This window comes from Lytechinus pictus, chromosome 12, assembly GCF_037042905.1.
Source record: "Lytechinus pictus isolate F3 Inbred chromosome 12, Lp3.0, whole genome shotgun sequence".
Lineage (NCBI taxonomy): Eukaryota > Metazoa > Echinodermata > Echinoidea > Temnopleuroida > Toxopneustidae > Lytechinus > Lytechinus pictus.
In genome coordinates this window covers 17062756-17084177 of record NC_087256.1, presented here as the reverse complement: position 1 = coordinate 17084177, position 21422 = coordinate 17062756, and the positions used below count along the sequence as shown (strand labels likewise).

Below are 21422 nucleotides of genomic sequence, written 5' to 3'. Positions count from 1 at the left end.
CGGGGTACAAACAAGCGTTTCGGATTTGGGAGCGAGCAATTGTTTCAGGAACTGATTGATGTTTAAAAAAAATATTTTAAAAATGATACCCTGTTAAAGAATGGATATATTCCATGGATTGCCATCTGGTTTTAAGTTAATGGTAGGCATTCGCTGTGATAGGCCGTAATTCATATCTGACAGAGTTGTAATTTGCCGGTTCTGTTTACTTACTGCCTACCAGCACTAATAGTACATTTATCATGCTCATCGGCCTGAGAACTATGAATAAAACTAATTTTATTGAAAAGCGTTGTAGTATAATTCACTCAGAATTGCATGTAGGCTTGGTTGGAAGTAGAGCATATGTTATACGACTCAACATCCAGAGTTTGAGCTTGGAAAGTATTCCCACGGGCTCGGGTACTTCATAGATTCAACATTAATAAGCCAAGACACCTATAATTGTCAATGTAAATCTTCAAATCCAGAGGAGGATCCCATACCCGTTTCTTTTTTATTTCCATTATACGGCTGGATTTTAGCCAAGGTTTTCCCTCCATCGCCTGTCAGGGGAAAACCACCTATGAATTGATCAGAATTTGAAGAGTTCCAGAACTACCATGATGATATAACAGTGAATATGTTTTGAAATTTAAACGGATTTGAAGTGATAAACTAGCGAGCAGGAATCCATTAAGATGACTCTGCAACTCGTAGCAAAAGGCGCCAAGAACTTGCCAAATCTCGACGTGATTGGGAAAATAGATCCGTATTTGGTGGCAAACTTCCAGGGTAAGCTTGCACATGATTTGATTGATTACCTCGATTTTCTTTAACCCATCCACAAAAAACTCATATTTACACTTATCAATGAAATTGATTGAGGTGTCCTTCTAACTCAACTTTAAAAGAGATTTGAATTTATTGTGCTGTGTGTATGTCCAATCTGTCGTTATGATGCAAAAGTTTAAACCATGTAAAGGTGAGTGCATGGAGCACAATATCTGGCATTTGTGAGAGAGTGAAATGAGCGAGCGAAATTAGCGAATTTGTGATAATATATTTATATTGCCAGAGGTTTGTCATCTTAAAGTAAAATTGAACAGATACTCAACGTGATCCCGAGGAAGATATGATTTCCCGGGGAGGGTACAAGACAAAATCCAAAATGTATGATATATGTGCGCGGTCGAGACCCCAATTTTCAGCCTAAATTTCCGTTCCAGATCATCACTAATTTAGAAATCCATAGAAATTAATATTCCCCCGCTCCGAAGACCCTCTAATGTGTAGTTTCTCGTCCCAGTCACGGAACCCAGTGCCCCGCTTATACCATGGATCCTGTAGGATCCACTGTCAAAATTAATTAGTTGAAATTACTCAATTAAAAAAATTGCCTTAAGTACAATTTATTTATTTTCTTCGCATCCATTTTTCTCAAGAAAATTAAGTTACAATAACTTAATTCAATTAATAAAACAGTCACTAAAATATTTGAAAAAATCAAATGGGGGAGTGGACTTTCGTGATTCGAAAGTCCGCTCCCCCATCGTCCCGCTTTCAGTGGCATCATTTTCATCTTAGACATCTTTTTATCCAAATATTAGACTTAGTGCATTATCACTTACCTGTGTATGTATAGGTACTGACATTGATATTCATACGCAATCGTTTCATTCTTACAAATAATACAGTGAGAATATTATAAGCTTTTTCCGAAAACCTAAAAAGAAATCTGAAATTTTCTGCTAAATGACTATTTGATGTTGCTCTTTCTTTGATTCAACAAAATAATAAAATAGCACACCCTTATCCAAAACAATTTCACACACAAATAGATATGACAGTTATTAACAAAACATCATTTAGGTGCTCTAATGAATATTCATGCATTATTTAAATAAGGCGTTAATTGACAAATATAAGCACATTCAACATGATTTTATAAGTAATATTCATCTTTGCCTAATTGAGTTAGATTTACTCAATCGAAGCAAGCTAGCAATACGGGAATTTTCTTAAATGTATATTAAACCCAGATAAATCAAGTAAATTAAAAGATAAGTTAAAACTACTGAAAAAACGAAAAATAATTACAAATTATGAATTCTACTTATATACATTAAGTGTTAACTACTGATTCAGATTTTTTTCTTACAGTGACTCAGCGCAGCGCAGTAACAAATCGCGTTCAACGACAAGCCAAAGCTCTGGACAGCGATTCGGAGTCCGCTGATTGGTTCATCGCGCAGAAACGTCATGACCAATTCATGCATATTTATGTAGCGCTCCGAAACACAGAATTTATTCCGTTCCGTTCCGTTCCGGAGCATTGCATTTTTAGCAATCGTTGATACTAGAACAGTTCCGGTCCAGAGACCCCCATTTTAAGACCGAAGACTAGTTCCAGAGCCCCCGACTTTCGTTTTTGGTGCGGCACATAGGGTATCATTTTTTATAATTCGAGTACCTCCCCACCCCCCCCCCCCGGTAAGGTTTTTAAAAATGCCTATCAAAACCACAAACAGTACATCAGTGTGTTCGGTTTCTCCTTTCGAAAAGAAAATATTGATGGTCCATAAACCTATGAGTTAAGTCTTGTTTCAACTTGCAATTTTCAACCAATCAATGGTCATGAATCCATAATTCTTCTAAAGTGATATCATTATGCTATATATATATATATTTTCTATATATCATTCATTGATATTTCTGACTTTTTAAAAGAGAACAAACAAATTACACGAGTCCTAAATTACATTTGCCACTCTCCTGACAAGTATTAAATATTCCTGCAATGATGTGACATAATGGGTAAATGAATGAATATGAAAATGTATAATTGAATAAGAAAATAGATGAGGGAATAATCAAATGATAATCGATAAATAAATGGAAAAAAAATGAATGAATGATTAATCAACCAACCAATCAATCAATCAATCAATCAATCACAAGAGTTATTAATGTACCCGACCTGTTTACAAAACGGGGAACAATTTGAAGAGCAATATGTGGAACCCCATTATTAATGCATTTCGAAGTTGAGTGCATGACCATACAAATTTTATTGAAGATATGACGTCTTATAATTGAGGGTACGTTCAAAGTGTTATATGACTGTTTCCTGCTGGCTTAATCATAAAACTTGGTGGAACATTGTTAGAATGCTCGTCCTACATTTTGCTTTCAATAAAGTTTCCGCATGTTGTCCATTTTCAGTTTACATTATTTTTCTTAAACTGTATTTTCCTTCAAATTAATAAATGAAATATGAAATCAGTATTCAGTGATGATATTTCACATTATACTGATAGGGCCTATGACCGCCATTTTGATTTACCCACATGCAGAATAAATGATATATTTCGTGAGAGTTTCCAGACAATATTTTACTCATAGATCACAATTACATGCATTTCATAGTGCCCGGGCGTGATACTCACTCTTGTGAAAAATTAGTTTCACCCATTCGCATTTTACATAATAGGGCCAATGACGTTCGTTTTGAATGTCAGAATACAGCATTACATGACACAAGAAATGATATTAATGTTGTCAGACAATATTTCACTCCTGTGTAACAATTACAGACATTCCATAGTCAATGTGTGTGTGCAATTTTGTGATGTACATGGGTAATTTGCATATTTTGTCGGCCATATTGGATTTTGCCAATTGGCAGAAATGCATGAGGTTAGGCGAGTGGCATCATTCAGGGGAGCCTTTCATCAATATTTTTGTCCGACAAGTTGTCAGATCTGACAACCTCCCTTGATTTTGATTGGCTGAGAGGCACTGTTACTATGGTAATGGTCGGATGAAACGTCTGACTCGTCCTTTCATAAAAGCTCCCCACTGATTTGGAATCAGAACCATCGAAATGACAAGAAATCATTAAAAAAAAGATGTCTGAACCAAATTAAAAGTTGATTAAAAATTATAAAAGTGTAGGGGCGAGACGATCCTCTTCCAAAGGCTGTTGTACAATATTCGAAGGGGGTGGCACCCCCCGGATCGCCTCCCACGATACCAACAAACCTTTTCACAAAAAATAAAAATCATTGGTAGTAATATTGGTACACCATCAAATATGGTATGAATCAGTCAGTCTTTCATGATTTTCATTTCCCATGTTACTGCGCGAAACAAAATGAGGGTATAATTGTATTATACTTTATTCATCTGTTTCGATTCGCACAGATTAAAAACATCTGGAGCTGCATATTCTACAACTGGAGTACCTGTAAAATGATATGTATGCAATCAAACGAGAAAAACACTGTTGCTCATTATATAATGGAATCCGCGACTTGTAACGTCATGATAAAAAAAAATCACTTTAAAGGAGAAATATATTGAAAATCGTAAAAATTGAGAATCATATATCAAATCAAAGGAGAAAATAAGGAGAACACGATGGTGTACATCATTTATCATGGAGACCGATGGAACTCAGTTAATTGATAGTTTAAAGTTCTCTCTCTGAATGCTTCAAACACGCAGAATTACGTCCGCGAAATTGGGGATTTTTTATGACGTCACTTTCTGTACGAGAGGCGTGATTGGCTCTCCCACGTGAAGCTCCTCTTGCATGCAAAACCTGTTGCGAGGGTACGTTTTCTCCACATTGTCACTGAATACTTCGATCACGAAATGAAAGAAATCCCAGAATTTTATCTAGATTTGGATTTTCAAATTGATGATTTTGAAGATGAAGAGAATGATGATGAAGTGAACAACAAAGTGACGTAGTTGGGGGTAAATTGGGGGAATCGATGATGAGGAGTCGGACAATTCAACTTGCAACACGATCACATGCCGATTCGCTACCAACTCATGCAGCTGCTAAGTGCTAGCTACACCGCGCGTGCCAAATTGAATTCATGAAAATGACTTACCACACTGTCCAGACAGAGTCTCTTACTTCTGTGACTATGAAGAAGGAAAATAATGATAAAACTGTACTTACAAATAAGTGAATGTAATCCGAACCTGAAGGCAAATCAACTCAACGAATAGCAGCAGACGATATGCACCGATGATAAACTTCATGTGGCTGGGATAGATTGTTACTCGTTCTGTTAGATGTAATTTTTATCTCATTAATTTGACAAAATTACGAAAATCGGGGAATTATTTATTTATATAAAAATATAGTAACATCTCGTATAATTTTTAAATTACGATAAAACGTTTTTTGAAGGAAAACGTTGAGGTAAATTAAAATTAGATGTAAAAGATCCCCAACATGCGTAGCTTGATTGAGAGCTGTGCAACACGTGCATAGATCTACTCTCTCAGCCAAGGCGAGCAAGCAATACGGCATGTTTGTGATTTTGATTACGATCACATATACGAGCTTTTAAAAGGTTTTATCGTAATTTATAAAAATAATACGAGATGTTACTATATTTTTATATAGATAAATAATTCCCCGAGTTTCGTAATTTTGTCAAATTAATGAGATAAAAATTACATCTAACAGAACGAGTGACAATCTATCCCAGCCACATGAAGTTTATCGTCGGTGCATATCGTCTGCTGCTATTCGTTGAGTTGCCTTCAGGTTCAGATTACATTCACTTGTTTGTAAGTACAGTTTTATCATTATTTTCCTTCTTCATAGTCACAGAGGTAAGAGACTCTGTCTGGACAGTGTGGTAATTCATTTTCGTGAATTCAATTTGGCCCGCGCGGTGTAGCTAGCACTTAGCAGCTGCATGAGTTAGGTAGCGAATCGGCATGTGATCGTGTTGCAAGTTGAATTGTCCGACTCATCATCATCGGCGTAATTCCCCCAATTTACCTCCAACTACGTCACTTTGTTGTTCATTTCATCATCATTCTCTTCATCTTCAAAATCATCAATTTGAAAATCCAAATTTAGATAAAATTATGGGTTTTCTTTCATTTAATGATCGAAGTATTCAGTGACAGTGTGGAGAAAACGTACTCTCGCAACAGGTTTTGCATGCAAGTGGAGCTTCACGTGGGAGAGCCAATCCCGCATCTCGTACGGAAAGTGACGTCATCAAATTCAAGTCAATTCAGAGACCGATGCGAGGCATATTTCGGAGAGGCATTTTGAGCGTTTTTTAATCGGCGATTTTCACCTTATGTATTATTTTCGTTATTTTTGAATGACCCACTGATAATCCCCACATCATTACCTTTCCATTGACATATAATAAGACCACATTCATAATCAATATAGTTCTCCTTTAATAAAATGAATTAAACGAGCTCTCTTTTTTTAAGTACCAACTACAATAAATCATAGCGATTTTAGAATGTAAATCTTCAAAATTCTTTCCATTTCAACTAGTATCGTCATTTTTTTCACAGGAATTAAGATCGTATTGACTAGAATTGTGATAGTATTTTATCAATGTGACTAGGATCTTCCCCATTGTCCATATAATCATAACAAAACTGACTAAAATTGTATTTATCTTTTACTTGACTAGAATCGTGTCACTTTTGATGACGGGGATAATACCAGTTTGACTGAATCTTATTGACTTTAAATCAGAATCGTGTTTTCGACAAACATTTAATTTCATAATACTGATTATTAATAGTATAGTATCAGTTCTAATTGGAATCGTATCAATTTTTACTAGATTTGTGTTGTGACGGGAATTGTGATAGGCCCTGTTTTCAAAATATTTTTTTAATTCTAAAAAGAATCGTATTACATTTCACCCTTTTCTTTTCCCTTTCTAGACCTATATGCCAGAACGTTATCGATTCAGAATCATTCAGTTTATGAAAGTATATATACAATTATTAGTCTTTAGGGGGGGGGGTCGTAGATATGGGCTGATTTTCTCCACTTCGAGAGTAACATGAAAAAAAAGCTTATATCAATATGGTAGATGAATAATTCTTACCTTATCTTTTATTCAGGTGTAAAACGGGAGACGCATCACGTGAAAAGTGATTTAAATCCGACATGGGACAAGGTGAGTCTAATTCTTTTCAAAACAAGTTTACATTTCAAAGAGAAATCCAAGTCCACATCAAAACTTTAGAGGCTTATGATGGTACCGGAATCATTGTGGAATCGAAGCTGTTGTGCATTTTATGTTATCTATGTTATGTTATCTAACTTAATTGTTCTCAGAATCTAGACATGGGAAGCCTTTCATCAACATTTTTATATGACGAGTTGTCAGATCTGACAACTTTTCTTGATTTTAGATAACTTTCCGATAGAGTCCTATTGTTGTTTTTTCGGCGTCATAATGCCTCCTATGCCTTACATTGTTTGGTGGTGTTTTCTTTTCGAATGTATACGGTTATCAATAACACCAAGTCATGATTGCATTATGGGAGCATATAAACAGAACGGGAACGGATCGACCAGCGGTAAAGTACTCCCACTGTATAGCACGCAATATATCCTTCTCGAAAAATTCCATGAAATTATCATTATACATGTATATATATATATGTATATAAATGTGTGAAATCATATATGTACAACAGCTTTGGCAACTCTTTCATTTTTAGATATTTTGTGAATATATATATATAATGATGTACAGTGCGTCCTACAAAAAACGAAACCGAGGTTTAGCGATAATTTATCATAACTTAATCACAAATACATAGACAAGTGAATTACCATTGTAAAGCTTAGAATCTCCTCTTTCATCTTAAATTACTTGTGAGCAAAAGTGTGAGCAAAATCAATTTGAAGAAAGGATACCAAAACTCATTTGGCGGGGGGTATCAAGATTTCAAAAAGAAAATCACATGCCTAAAAAGTTCAATATCTTCTCGCAGAAAATGGTCAAGAAATAACAAAGTTATGTTTCTTCAAATCAATATTTGTATTTCCATAGTTTCATGAACATACATGTTTTCACCGGTTTCTCATCTAAGCTATCGCACGATTTACAAAAGACTTTATGCATGGCTGATCGTCAACAAGTCTGTAAGTCTGAAAGCTATCCAGTAAAACCTCTTCATTTTATTAAATTATTGGAATTCAAGCCTTATTTTAAATAAACAGAACTTTGTTACTTCTTGACCGTTTTCTGTAATTGAGGTATCAAATTAAAGAGCAGATATTGAACTTTTTAACAATGTGATTTTCTTTTTGAAACTCATATACCGCCCGCCAAGTGACTTTTTGGTTTCCTTTCTTCAAATTGTTTTTGCTCACTCATGCATGAATGATAAATAATCTAAGTAATATCAGATGAAAGAGGAGACTCTCAGCTTTACAATGATAGGTATTTGTCTATTGTATTTGGGATCAAGTTATGACAATCATCGATAAATCTCGGTTTCGTTTTTTTCTGGGACGCACTGTGTAATGATAATTTCATGGAAGTTTTCGAGGAGTGCGCTGGCATTCTCTTAAGTGTATAAAGAATATGCCTGTTAGGCACTAGCGTACCTAAGGGGGGGGGGCAGACTGCCCCCCCCCCCCTGACGAGTCATAACTCATGCAGGGGACGTATCCCTGCCCCCCCCTGACGAGTCACAACTGATACAGGGGACGTGCCCCCCCCCCCCTTTGAGAAGGCAAATTAATAATTTGTAATGTAAAAATGCAATAACTGAATCTGAATACCTTTTTTTTTTTTTGCTTGTCAATTTTTTTTTGTGGTAAGAAATCCTTTATTTGTGGTTGAAGACCTTTTTTGGAGGGGGCTTGTCAATTTTTTTCGCGGACGAAATATCCTCCAAAAAATATTTGCCCCCTTCTGGAAAATCCTAGGTACGCCAGTGCTGTTAGGCTATATTAGCTTTTTTTCCCAAAAAATATTTCAGAGCTCGAGACATGAAGCTTCCCGCACTGTTTCATAATTTCTCTAAAGCAATGACCAAAATGCGAGTGCAATGCCATTTTGAAACCTACTCCAACGCTGTATTTCCCTATACTTATAGTATAAGGAAATTCCAATTTATTACATGTATACATGTAGTTAAATTAATATTCAAGATATATCACCTCGAGTTTATTTACAGTGCTAATGCATTTTGCTGGTACTGGGTTTAAATAGAAAGGTGATATGATATAACGTTTCCGCATTGAACAGGGCACACCATTGACTTTCGATTGTAAATTTACGTCAGACGATTGCACCATTTTAGATATTTGGGTCGATAAGTTAATTGCAACATCAACATAAAATATGAATAAAACATACTAAAAATCACATATAGCACGAATAATGAATATATCAACTGAATAAATCAAGTGTCATTCATTTCATTGTTATGTCCACAACTTTACACAACGAATATTATCCTGTCATTATAAACGAACTTGCTTCTCTCATATGCATGATAATTTCAACCAGATCAGATAGACCAAAGGGCAGTCTATAATTGAAAAAAATGTCACAAAACACTAGCCAATGGCCTAACTTTAAAACAGCCTAAACACCCTTGGCTAACGCCTCACGCATATAATGTTGAGTTTAATTTTAATGATAAATGGTGTTAATAATTTCATAAACCAAGGGTCCTCAATTCACGGTAATCTTAAAGGACAAGTCCACCCAACAAAAAGTTGGTTTGAAAAAAAGGAGAAAAATCCAACAAGCAAAAGACTGAAAATTTCATCAAAATCGGATGTAAAATAAGAAAGTTATGACATTTTAAAGTTTCGCTTAATTTCACAAAACAGTTATATGCACATCCTGGTCGGTATTCAAATTGGCAGACTGAAGACGTCCCCCACTCACTATTTCTTTTGTATTTTAGTATATGAAATATGAAATATTCTAATTTTCTCCTCCTTGTCAAGTGAAAGTTTTATTTCCCCCTGAACATGTGGAATTACCATTATTTTAACAGTGTATGGTTAAGTTAAGTTGGTCCTTATTGCCAAATCTGTACAAATTGAAATATTGTATTATTCAAACAATAAAAAACAAAAGAAATAGTGAGTGATGGACATCATCGACTCGCTCATTTGCATATCGCTGAGTAGTGCATTTTACTGTTTTGTGAAAAATAAGCGAAACTTTAAAATGTCATAACTTTCTTATTTTACATCCGATTTCGATGAAATTTGCAGCGTTATGTTTGTTTGATTTTTCTTTATCGATTCAAATCAACAATTTCTTGGGGTGGACTTGACCTTTAAGAAATATACCCATGGAGCTATCAAGCTTCATGATATACCATATCGTGGAAAAATTGTTCCTTTAAAAATAATTGAGTGGATGAGATAATGAAATATTTAATCGAGCTCTCCATTGAAATTATTAATGTCATCAATCTTTATCACTAAGAAGATTTAAAACACACTTTGGCAGAATGGTTAATGTCATAAAGCACTGCATTCATTTAATATGTTTTGCTTTAGTGACTGAAATATGTTACGTAATCGTCATATAATTCCAAATTAATAATTTTGCGGGTTATACACGACACGTTTTCTGGTCACGACTATAAACATACTAAACAAACTGACATGAATCTGTAACAAGAAGTATATAGAGCCCTCGTGCCCTATAGGCCTATACCTTAGGCCTTAATGTATTTTCAAGCATGTACGAGTGTCGAAAGGAAGATCACATATTTTGTCGAAAGTTCCTCAAACTCTTGAGACGTGTTCTCCTAAGCAATTTTTGATCAATGCGTGAAGTCTTCACTATATAAACACGTAAAGAAGAAACACATAAAATATGTTACAATTATGAATACATGACCAACATCTTTGCATTAAAAATCACATCGTTATTATCATCATTATTATTACTATCATTATCATTGTTATTATTATCATTATTATTATTATTATTATCATTATTATTGTTATTATTATTATCATTATTATTGTTATTATTATTATTATTTTTATTAACAATCACATCCCTGCCTTTCGCAGCTTTCCGAAAAACGTTCACTTGCCAATGTAAAAAAAACACGCCTATGCATTATTCGACAAAAGTAAACTACTTTTTTTTAATTACTATTGGAAACTTTCTATTGGTACCTTACTTCATATCTAAAAAAGAGACAGAAGCAAAAGTTTAATATAGACGTCGAAATACAATTTGATAGGGCCTCTCAAGAAACGACTTTTGTTTAAACAGTTCCCTATATATAATGCTAAAAAGGTTATTTTGTTTTCGATTTAGTGACGATTCGAAACTATTCTCTCTTTTCTTAACAAGACAGATAAATAATTTAAACACACAGTTTTCTTTCAAATACGACAAATATTAGTTTCGTTTCAAAATTCAAGTTGATTTATTTATGTATTCATTTAATACGTTTTAATTTATTCATTCATCTATACATTCATTATATATAATTTTTATTTGTTATATACAATGTCATTTTTGTTCGTAAATTATATGAAAGAAAAACATATTATGAATTGTCATTTTTAACACTTCATTGTTAACTGCAGTAAAAATAAAGTGGATGAAAATTCTCCCATTAGATAGAGTGTACTTGATTTACAGTATATATATAGGCCTACCAGCAAACATAGTTTGAGAACAATATCCCAGGATGACCGGCAGCTTATCACAATGACCCAAATAAGTAAATAGACTCCGGATGTACATTAATCACTATTGAAATGGATCCCATTTTTCAAAAGCCTACATGCTTAAAGCATTGTAAAAAGGATTTGCTAAGATCAACCAGTTTATTAGTATACATCTGTCGCAATTTTGGTTGCTATTGACCGTTTTTATCTGTCGGACATTTATCAACAGATTACTATATATTTTGACCATTTCGACCAATCATTTTTAGAAGTGTTTCTAATACAAATTCTTGAACGCAGTAAAGGTGTGGTTTCTAACGAATTCTGCGATATTAATTTGTTTAATTATTGTGTTTTAATTGTATGAATGAATACGAATATAAATGTCAGGACATACAGAACTTTTCTACTCCGTTTCGGAAATGCAGTAGGCCTAATTGAATACAATTGTTCTTACAATCACGAATTCAATTGTATTCCAAAATGCATTCCCAAAACACCAATCACAATGCGTTCATGTGTTTTAGTAACCATATACGGACTGTTTATATCCAGTAAGTCTAATGCCAATTCGTACATTTACAAACTCGTTTACTATCATTTGGTCTACCATCAGTTCGTCCACGATCCACATGCTATTTTCTATTTCGTTCACTAATGCCAATTCGTATAATTACAAACTCGTCTACTATCATTTGGTCTACCATCAGTTCGTCCACTATCCACATGGTCTAATTTTTATTTTCGTCCACTCACTTTCCTAACGGGTACTCATTTATTGGGTGGAGAGTGGCAAATGTAGATAAACACCTTGCCCAAGGACGCGAGTGCTGCAGTGAGATTTGAACCCCGGACCTTGTGGTTCAAAGTCCGAAGACTTATCCACTGAGCCACAACACCTTTATATACCATAGGGCAATTCCATAAAATATGTACATCCGACCCCATGTATGTGAGACCTTCGTGAAATTTTCTGTCTCTGATTTCTGGTTCAAATGACGGTCTTTAATGTTCTCAAATGACTATCACTTGGTCAGTTTTTGAAAAGAAGTAAGAATTGAGAAAAATGGGAATCGGACGTACAAAATGGTTGAATATTTTATGGCATTGCCCCATATAGTCTAATTGGACTTAGTGTTGATTGGGAGAAATGAATGAAAGAAAATGGGTATTAGACCAACACTGGTTATGAGACAAAATGATCGTAGACGAACTGGTAATTAGACGGAGTGATTATTGGACCAAATTACTGTTAGACGAAATGTTGATGGACGAAATGGCATTAGACTAAATGAAGATAGACCATGCGATGAGTGAACGAGTTGGCAATAGACGAATCGGCAGTTTACTATCCGAACTGGAAGACGGTGAACCATAATCTTTGTATAAAAAAGACAGCAGAAATCAACTGAATAAACCAGCGTTTATACGGTGATTTGTAATAGATCTTAAGATCTTAGTTTGAATGGTCAGGAAACCAGCCTAATCATTGTTAAATTTATCTTTATTCAGATATATTTAGGTAAACATATCGATGAAAGTTGGACAAATAAATCTTCAAAATATAAAACAACTTCCTTTTCATTTTTTCTTCACTTTTGGTGACGGCATTTGCTAACCACCCTCTATACCATTTACCACATTCCAAGAACAGACATTTTGAAATAAATGTTGTTTTATAAATCAATTTAAAGATCCTTTTAAAGAATAATATGCATGGAAATTCACATCCATGAATATTTAAAAAGATTTTTAGAAAAAATTGCTATTACAGTGTATAGATACACAACATAATCCTATGAAAAAGTACCCATAGTCAGATAGTTGACATCATAAAAGGAAAACTAAAAAAAGAACATTCATAGGCCTAGCAGAGAAAAGGATCGCGTATATGCTACACTCATGTACAGTCATGTGAACTACAGATAGCTATGAATACTAAAATATACACGCGAAATAGATATATGTATTTATATAATTTCATATGGATTATATATATCTTTTTTTTTTCTATTCCAATAGTCACTGGACTGGGACCTGGGTACAAAACCCCTTGAAATCGGAGATTTTATCGAAATAGACGTCAAAGATTGGGAGAGAGTTGGCAGGCATCGGTAAGTTTAGATTATGATATGATAATAATTTACGAAATGAATTAAGCAATAAGTTGTATTTATTATTTACTCTAGCTTGGTAGGATGTTGCAAGCTATTGTTGAAGGACGCAATGCGATCGAAAAACTATTGCCAACCTAATTAAATTTAGGAAATGAATTAAGCCATAAGTTGTATTTATCATTTACTCCAGCTTGGTAGGATGTTGCAAGGTGTCGTTGAAGGACGTCATGGGACCGAAAACTGAAGAGACAAAAATAATTTACGAAATAAATTAAGCCATAAGTTGTATTTATCATTTACTTCAGCTTGGTAGGATGTTGCAAGGTGTCGTTGAAGGACGTCATTCGATCGAAAACCAAAGAGACAGAGTGCACAGTTCAGCTCAAGGACTGCTCAGCTAGACTAACGACGGTAATTTTTTTTCTTGATGGTTGGATCCAAATGCCCCAGTCACACTAACACAGCAGTCCCCAGAAAGATCAAAGCTATTACGTTATTTTTAATTAAATGCCATCGACCGATTTGGAGTCAGCTTCATTGGTACGACTGCGACAATAAATGTGAAATATTAATGATTGCGATTGATCACCAAAGGTGATTGTAGCGAAAAGGAGAGGTGTCAAGCTAATTTGATAGGCATGATAGGGTGGGAAAGAATATCTAAATATGATTTTCTTTTCTCTCATTAAAGGCAGACATTATGTACGCATAAAGTTCTAAGGCATATTCTTCTCTAAAGTTCTTGTTTCTCCCCCGTGCTTACACTGTAAGAAACAAAACAGAAGATTTTACAGAAAGAAATAACCAAATCATTTTGTAAATTGTTATAACATGAAAGATTATCTGCAATTTTACAGAACAGGTGTGTTTTAAAAAATGGGAAAACAGTTTTATGACAATAAATTTGTAAGGTTACATGCACCAAATACCAATTTTCTGTAATTTAAAATCAATGCATGTTAGATTACAAAGTGCAGTAAGATTACAGGTGTTCCCCAGACTCTGCTGCATGATTTTTTTAATAGAAATTTTCTAAAAGTGTACTTAAATTACAAAAAATCGTGGGAAAAGATGGTTGACTGTGGTGCAACCGAATTATTTGTTTCAAATAATATATTGCGCATCATTTAATATTGTTTTGTAGATGATTGAATATGTTGAAATGCCACATTGGTCTAATATTTCCTTTTCTTTTAACCGCAGGGTGAGATTGAACTGGTTTTAAAATACCGGGATCCGACTGCTGCCCAAGCAGGAACAGGAGGTAAATTATTATTTTTTTTTTCATCGGTTAATGAACGCTTATTTATCTAAATCGCTTCTGTCTCTGAGGTCGGCGATGGCGGGGGAGAGGGTGGTGCCCCTTTCCATGACTTTTGATAAATTTTTTTGTACGACAGAAAATTTATTGGAAAAGTGCTTACAAAAATAGTGATGAACTCTGCCCTTTTTTGCTTGTCGGAAATATATTTGCCCCCACTCCGATCGGGTTTATAGGCATGCCACTGGTCTCAGCCCACTTTGCACATTTGGTGTAATTTACAAATTGGCTGTCTTGATTGGGGCCATATCATCGGTCCAATGACCACTTGGGCTAATTATCACTTCATCTATTGGTTCTATATAATTTGGTCTATACTACAGTGAAAATAAGCTGAATACATTAGATTAAGTGGTGTCTGTCAATCAAACATACACTAACTGAATTAGGATTATTAGGTTCAGTGGAAAGTAGGCAAACTGATACCGATGAAGGAAGAAATATGATTTGGAGTACCTTGCATATGTCGAACTCCACATGTGTAGTTCGACTATTAATTAGGCTAAGTGTCCGGAGACCAAGAGAGGGTATTATACTGTTTTGCCACCCACGCCCTCACACTCCAGCCCCCATACATGTCATATATAAAACGTTTATACTCTTTTCTTACATCCCAGCGCCATTTGCCTATCTGAATGTTATTAAAGGGGAAGTTCACCTAACGCAAATTTGGTTTTAAATATATAAAAAATATTAAAGAAATATTTATGTCATTGAAGACTTAGGGGAAATCCTTCCCATTCGAATGAAAACAAGGTTACAAATATTTCAAATTTCAATGTTTTACTTTTTTAACGTCTCATACAAATAGCATCTCCATAAGTAATTTGATTTAAAAAAATCCATAAAGTGCTATTCTCTGAGAAAATTTAACAAAGAGGAAGATTTAGCTGTGTTTTCAATATGTCATCAAACACATCATTTCATTCACTCGTCTATGATAAAAAAGATATATATATATATATATATATATATATATTCATCCATCATCATGATTCGCAAACCATCCAAAGATGTTTTACATGAATCTGCAACAGTTGGTCGCATGTGACATTGAAAACAAACGATTTCAAAAATTCAGAAGTCAAGTTCAAGTTTATTTGAGCCAATCAAACACGAGACATATTACACAGTTTAACAATAATAATATGAGATGATAATAATAATACGTGAAGCTTAATATAGGGCGTGTAATAAAAACAAATCTCTAAACGCTTTACATAAATCAGGTATAATAATCATAATCTCAAGTATAATAATCATAATAACATAACATAAACACAATACGAGCTAAACTACACAATATAAATGTTCAATGAAAATTTATTTCTTGGTAAAGAGGTGGCATTTAAGTGCTTTCTTGAATATTTCAACTGTGGTCTTGGTTCTAATGTGCAGTGGTAAAGAACAATATATCAGAGGATAGGTTTGGGACCTCATAGAACCACAGCTTGTGAAAGGGGTCCCTTAATGAAACACATAATAAAACAAAGTAAGTTATATTACAACAAGAATATTGATGAAAAAAGTATTTACAATGATAATTCAGAGAGTAAATAAGAAAAATACATACATAAATCCACACACCCCCGCACACACACGCACCCAACCTAACACATGCACACACACCATCACCACACCCACACACCCTCACACACACATGGTTTTTCAAGATTTTTTAATCTCTCGATTAATATTTTCGACATGAAGTTTTAACTATAGGCAGTGTTGGAATGAAACTGATGCTTCGTGGTAACTTATTCAATTCTTTGATACAAACTATCACAAAATAATTCAAAGCAGTTTTTGTTCTTGCAAGTGGTTGATGGATAAGATTTCTCTGACGCGTATTGTACAATTATGGACCTTTGAGTCAACAACAAATGCATCTTTTAAAAAAGGACAATTTTTTTAGGATTGTGATTTGTACATAAATATCAAACAATTCAAGGAGACTAAATCATCAAGAGGTAGAATCTCCAGTTGCAGAAATAAAGGTATACTTGAACTTCTGTAATTCGAGTTTGTCATGAGCCGGCTAACTTTTTTCTGAAAAATTAGTAGCTTGTTTGAATGGTTCCTATAGGTATCACTCCATGCAACATTACAGCAAGTTCAGTGTGGTATGATAATATAGCATTGAAAAGAGCTACTAAGGTTTGCTGAGGTAAAGAGAAACGTAACTTATAAATCACACCAACACTCCTTGAAACCTTGGTACAAACATTACTGAGGCGATTTTTCAATGATGCGTGATCATCAACTAGAACTCCCAGAAACCTTACATCTTGGCTTCGATTGATCTGATGGCCTCCTATTGATAATGGATTAGTATCATCAGGGATTCTTTTACCAATTGTTCTAAAAACAACGTATTGTGTTTTACTAGCATTTAATAAAAGTTTGTTACAGCAAAACCTTTTGAATGTATTTTGAACTTCATTATTTGTTGAAAATATAAGATTATTCTTATCTTTATGATGGGAAAGTAAACAAGTGTCATCTGCAAAAAGTAAATAAGCATACAATTGTAATGAATTTATAATGTTATTTACATAAATCAAGAACAAGGGACCCAGGACTGAGCCTTGGGGTACACCACATTTTACCTCCTTAGATTGTGATTTAACTCCATTATTAATCATTACATACTGAAATCTATTCTTTAAGTAATTTGTAAAACTAATTTAAGGCTACCCCACGAACACACTAATAATGCTCAAGCTTGTAAAATGATATATCATGATCGATAGTATCAAATGCCATCGATAAATTTAAAAACACACCAACACAAAATTGTCCACTATCAATTGCACTATTAGTAGTATTTACTAAATTCAAAACTCCCATACTTGTGGAGTAATTCTTTCGAAAGCCAAATTGTTGTGGGATCATAATATTATGAAGTTGAATGTAATCATCTAATCTTTTGTACATTATGTTATTATTTGACGGATTTCCCCGAAGATTCGTTTGTATGCTTCGCTCACTCTTCGGCATTTATAATTAATCAAAACAAACTTATTTCGTGTTGGGCCGTCCAATTAAAATAAATTTGCTGATAATTATGATAATCTCGTATACTTTTAAGAATGAGACTGACAAAGTCCTTCCACTTTATTCACAGGTCAAGACGAAGCTGATACTGGCTCAAAAGCTCCAGATGCTTTGCCAGTCAACGTCAACGCTGGAATGCCCGGAGCCCCGGTTTCGGGACCAGAAGGAGTTGGACTTACGTAAGTAACCGATTTTTAAAATACCGTTGAGACATAATGTTATTTAGTTCATGCTTATGACTGTGACCCTGTGAGCAACCCAGATGATTATCATGGGAGATTAATTTTATGTTATTTTAGAAAGGTGTTCGAAAACAATATAATGAATAAAATGCTTTATTTACACGGCTTTGTCGACGATTTCATTCGCTGTTATCATGCTATTATCTATCTCTTAAATAATTAACAAAACGCGTTTCTTTGTCAAGGGGGGGGGGGGGGCGGGGGTGGGACCAGGACATTTCTCAAGCCTGCCCCAATAAATTTTTGGCGATCAGGTGCAATTAAGTTAGCTTGAATATATATTACATTATGTAAATTGTACAAAATGAATATATTTTGAAAGATCATTAAATCGTAATTAAATGTCAGTAATTCAGTTTCAAGTACAACAAAATCATGTTATTTGCTCTCTAGGTAGGCTCGCTCGTAAAATACATATTCAATGTGATTTTTTTTGCAGCGATCACTCTTATTCAAGCAACACGTTATCTTCATATTTGTTATTTCTGCTTATCGGGTTTATTGGCTTTTCCCGAGTTATACCAAAAATATAGATTTTGAAATATATCTATATTTTACTACAAAGAAAAAACTCAGTCGCCGATGGCTTGCTCCGCTCCCGATAGATACAGAAATTAATTTTAGCAAGGGGAACAAAGTGCTAGAATGAATAACACGAGGCAAAAAAAAATTATAGAAAACATGTATTTTTTTCAAATAAAAGTTTGTGGTCATGTAAAGCGTAATTTGGTTATTTGGTTACGAAATGAAATTTCCCAAACGGAAAATGGGCAGTTCTTCTATCTCGCTCGCTTCACTAGCTCGTAAAATCGAAGATCAATGTGAATTCAGAAGCAAACATTAGGACCAGTATGACCCGTATAGTAGCAAAAGAAGGTCAGTGTTAGCTCAAGAATGAACCACAGAAGTCCCCACAACCATTTTATGTTTACCCCGTGTAGTCCAAGACCCCCTAACATGTTTGATCTAGAACCTTGCGTCACTATAATTTTTTTCGAACAGGTTTATGCCTGGCCGCACGAAGAGGGAGGGTCTTTCTGACAAACCACGTGACTTTCAAATGCGAATCAAGATCTGGGAAGCGCGTCAACTTTACGGTGCCAACACCAACCCAGTTTGTAGAGTAACCGTCCTTCATAGCACCCGGGTAACCAAAGTGAAGAAATCAACCAACAAACCATACTGGGATGAGGTAAGTCCTATTTGTATTTTTAATGTATTTCCCCTTTTGACATGCTTCCACTATAAGGGAGTTTGTGCCATCGGCACATTTCCCCTTGATACTATTTGATTTCAAAATTGGGGCAATCCCCTCACCCCCAAAATTTAGACTCATTATTTTTCATAGTCAAAGAGGTAAAAGATAGCGAAAGCAGACATATAAAATGGTATTTGGTGGCACAAAATTTGAAGCACAGTGCAAAATACGTACTCTCCAGCATGTCTGTAGTACAAATAATGTTCCGCGCTACAAACAAATAAGAAAATAACAGGTCACACTCTCTGTCTCAAAAATATTCTGTTGCATAATTTTATAATTGTATTATAGATTTGAAAATAATCCCGAACAATGAGAGAGAAGGAAATAACATATTATCCATGGTACCTAACTTCTTTGAAATACTTTGAACTTTGATTACTTTGAATTATTAAGAAACTGACATTTTTATATTTGATCATTTATTCATCTTACAGCTGTTCTTCTTCCAGTTCAACATCAGCCCTGTGGAATTGTTTGATGAAGCCATACAATTCCAGGTATGTTTTTTTTTTTTTTGGGGGGGGGGGGTGGAAAATCACCAAAATCTTCACAGTAAAAGTGATATGTAGCGCAGTTTTACAGGGTACACATTTATTTTGCTAGGATGCAAATACCGATCGCTGGCAAAATTCAACATTTTGGGTTTTTTATGCATAAAAAATGTCAAAACTTGCGACTGCGTTTGGAAGTATCATCAGCTTTCCCCAATCATGCAGAAAATATTCACAAGCAAACAAACAATAAAAATTGATGAACACTCGCTTGCAAACACAACTATTGCCAAATAAAGACCCTTATATTATGAATTACGCGAACCTTATGCAGTACTATTGTTGGTCATTTTGCCTCCGACGAAGATTCTGCTAGGATCGAAAGCTTAGGCCCCTTTTGACTTTCTAATTTCAATTTTGTGTCACATTTGGGTATCTATTCTTGGACAATTGGTTTATTGATTTACCATTCCCTCCATAAAGGTGTAATGATCCAATTAGTGCCTGGCTAGACATCATAATATTGTTTTGATTAACAGGGTATCGCCACTCCAGCTTTTATTTGCTTATGGTCCAATAGGCCCATTGCAGTATGTCATCATTATTTCGAAATTGGGTTACTCTATATTAATGCCCGATTCTACGAGTGAAATTATTGCAGTCACGTAATCACAAATCAGGATAAGAAGTTTTCGCCTTCTCATGAACTTGATATAAAATGGAGATTTAGATATAACAATCTATCTAATGACGCAGAATCGTCTCTTCCTACGCTCTTCTCATCAGTAAAGTAGATCTCCCGCTTAGTATATCAGTAAGTTCCGTATCAGGGATGAGAAAGCTGAAACTATTAACATGTTTATCATTGAGAGTAGTCACTTTCGTGTGGCAAGTATTTTGATGCCGACAGAAAACAAACAAAAGAAAAACAAATCTGGACATGAAGTGGTCGTACAATGTTGCAAGATGGGCTGCGATCACTTAAACGACAGCATCATGGTCGCTAGAATGGTCGACGCGGATAATAGTGATGTTGTGCATACTCGTGAAATGCTCGCACTACTGGTCGTATTACCCGACACGAGTGATTCGATTGTGAAACTGTCCGAATAAAGACGCGACCAGTCACAACCAAATTAGGTTCGTGCGAACTCAATTGCACAACTTTGAAAACTCCTTTGAAGTCAGTCAAAAATGCTTTAAGGACGTTCCACAGTTATGTTTGTGCGCATTATGATCTGCGCATAGTTTACACTCCGCGCGCTGACGTCACAATGGATGAACAGGTGATTAATTAGCTGCGGGTATGAGCTGATTTTTCTCATCTTCTGCACTTTAACTGCAGATCCGATACGTTATTTCATGAAGCTAAAAAATTGAATTATTCCATGGACCATTCAAAAAAAATTATCTACAATTTCAAAATACTTTACTCTGCAGTGCTGCCAAGAATCACGAATATTACCCCGAGTTTGAAT

The 21422-nt window shown here is 34.7% G+C and overlaps 1 protein-coding gene across 1 annotated transcript; it reads left to right on the top strand.

Annotated features, from left to right (window-relative positions):
- Positions 1–294: 294 nt before the first annotated feature.
- Positions 295–20852, top strand: LOC129272482 (myoferlin-like). The gene is made up of 8 exons (XM_064107528.1): positions 295–774; positions 6895–6950; positions 13478–13569; positions 13878–13983; positions 14776–14836; positions 18021–18129; positions 19195–19384; positions 19888–20852. The coding sequence occupies exons 1-8, from the start codon at positions 681–683 to the stop codon at positions 20020–20022; spliced, it is 843 nt and encodes a 280-aa protein (XP_063963598.1). The 5' UTR covers positions 295–680; the 3' UTR covers positions 20023–20852.
- Positions 20853–21422: the final 570 nt, after the last annotated feature.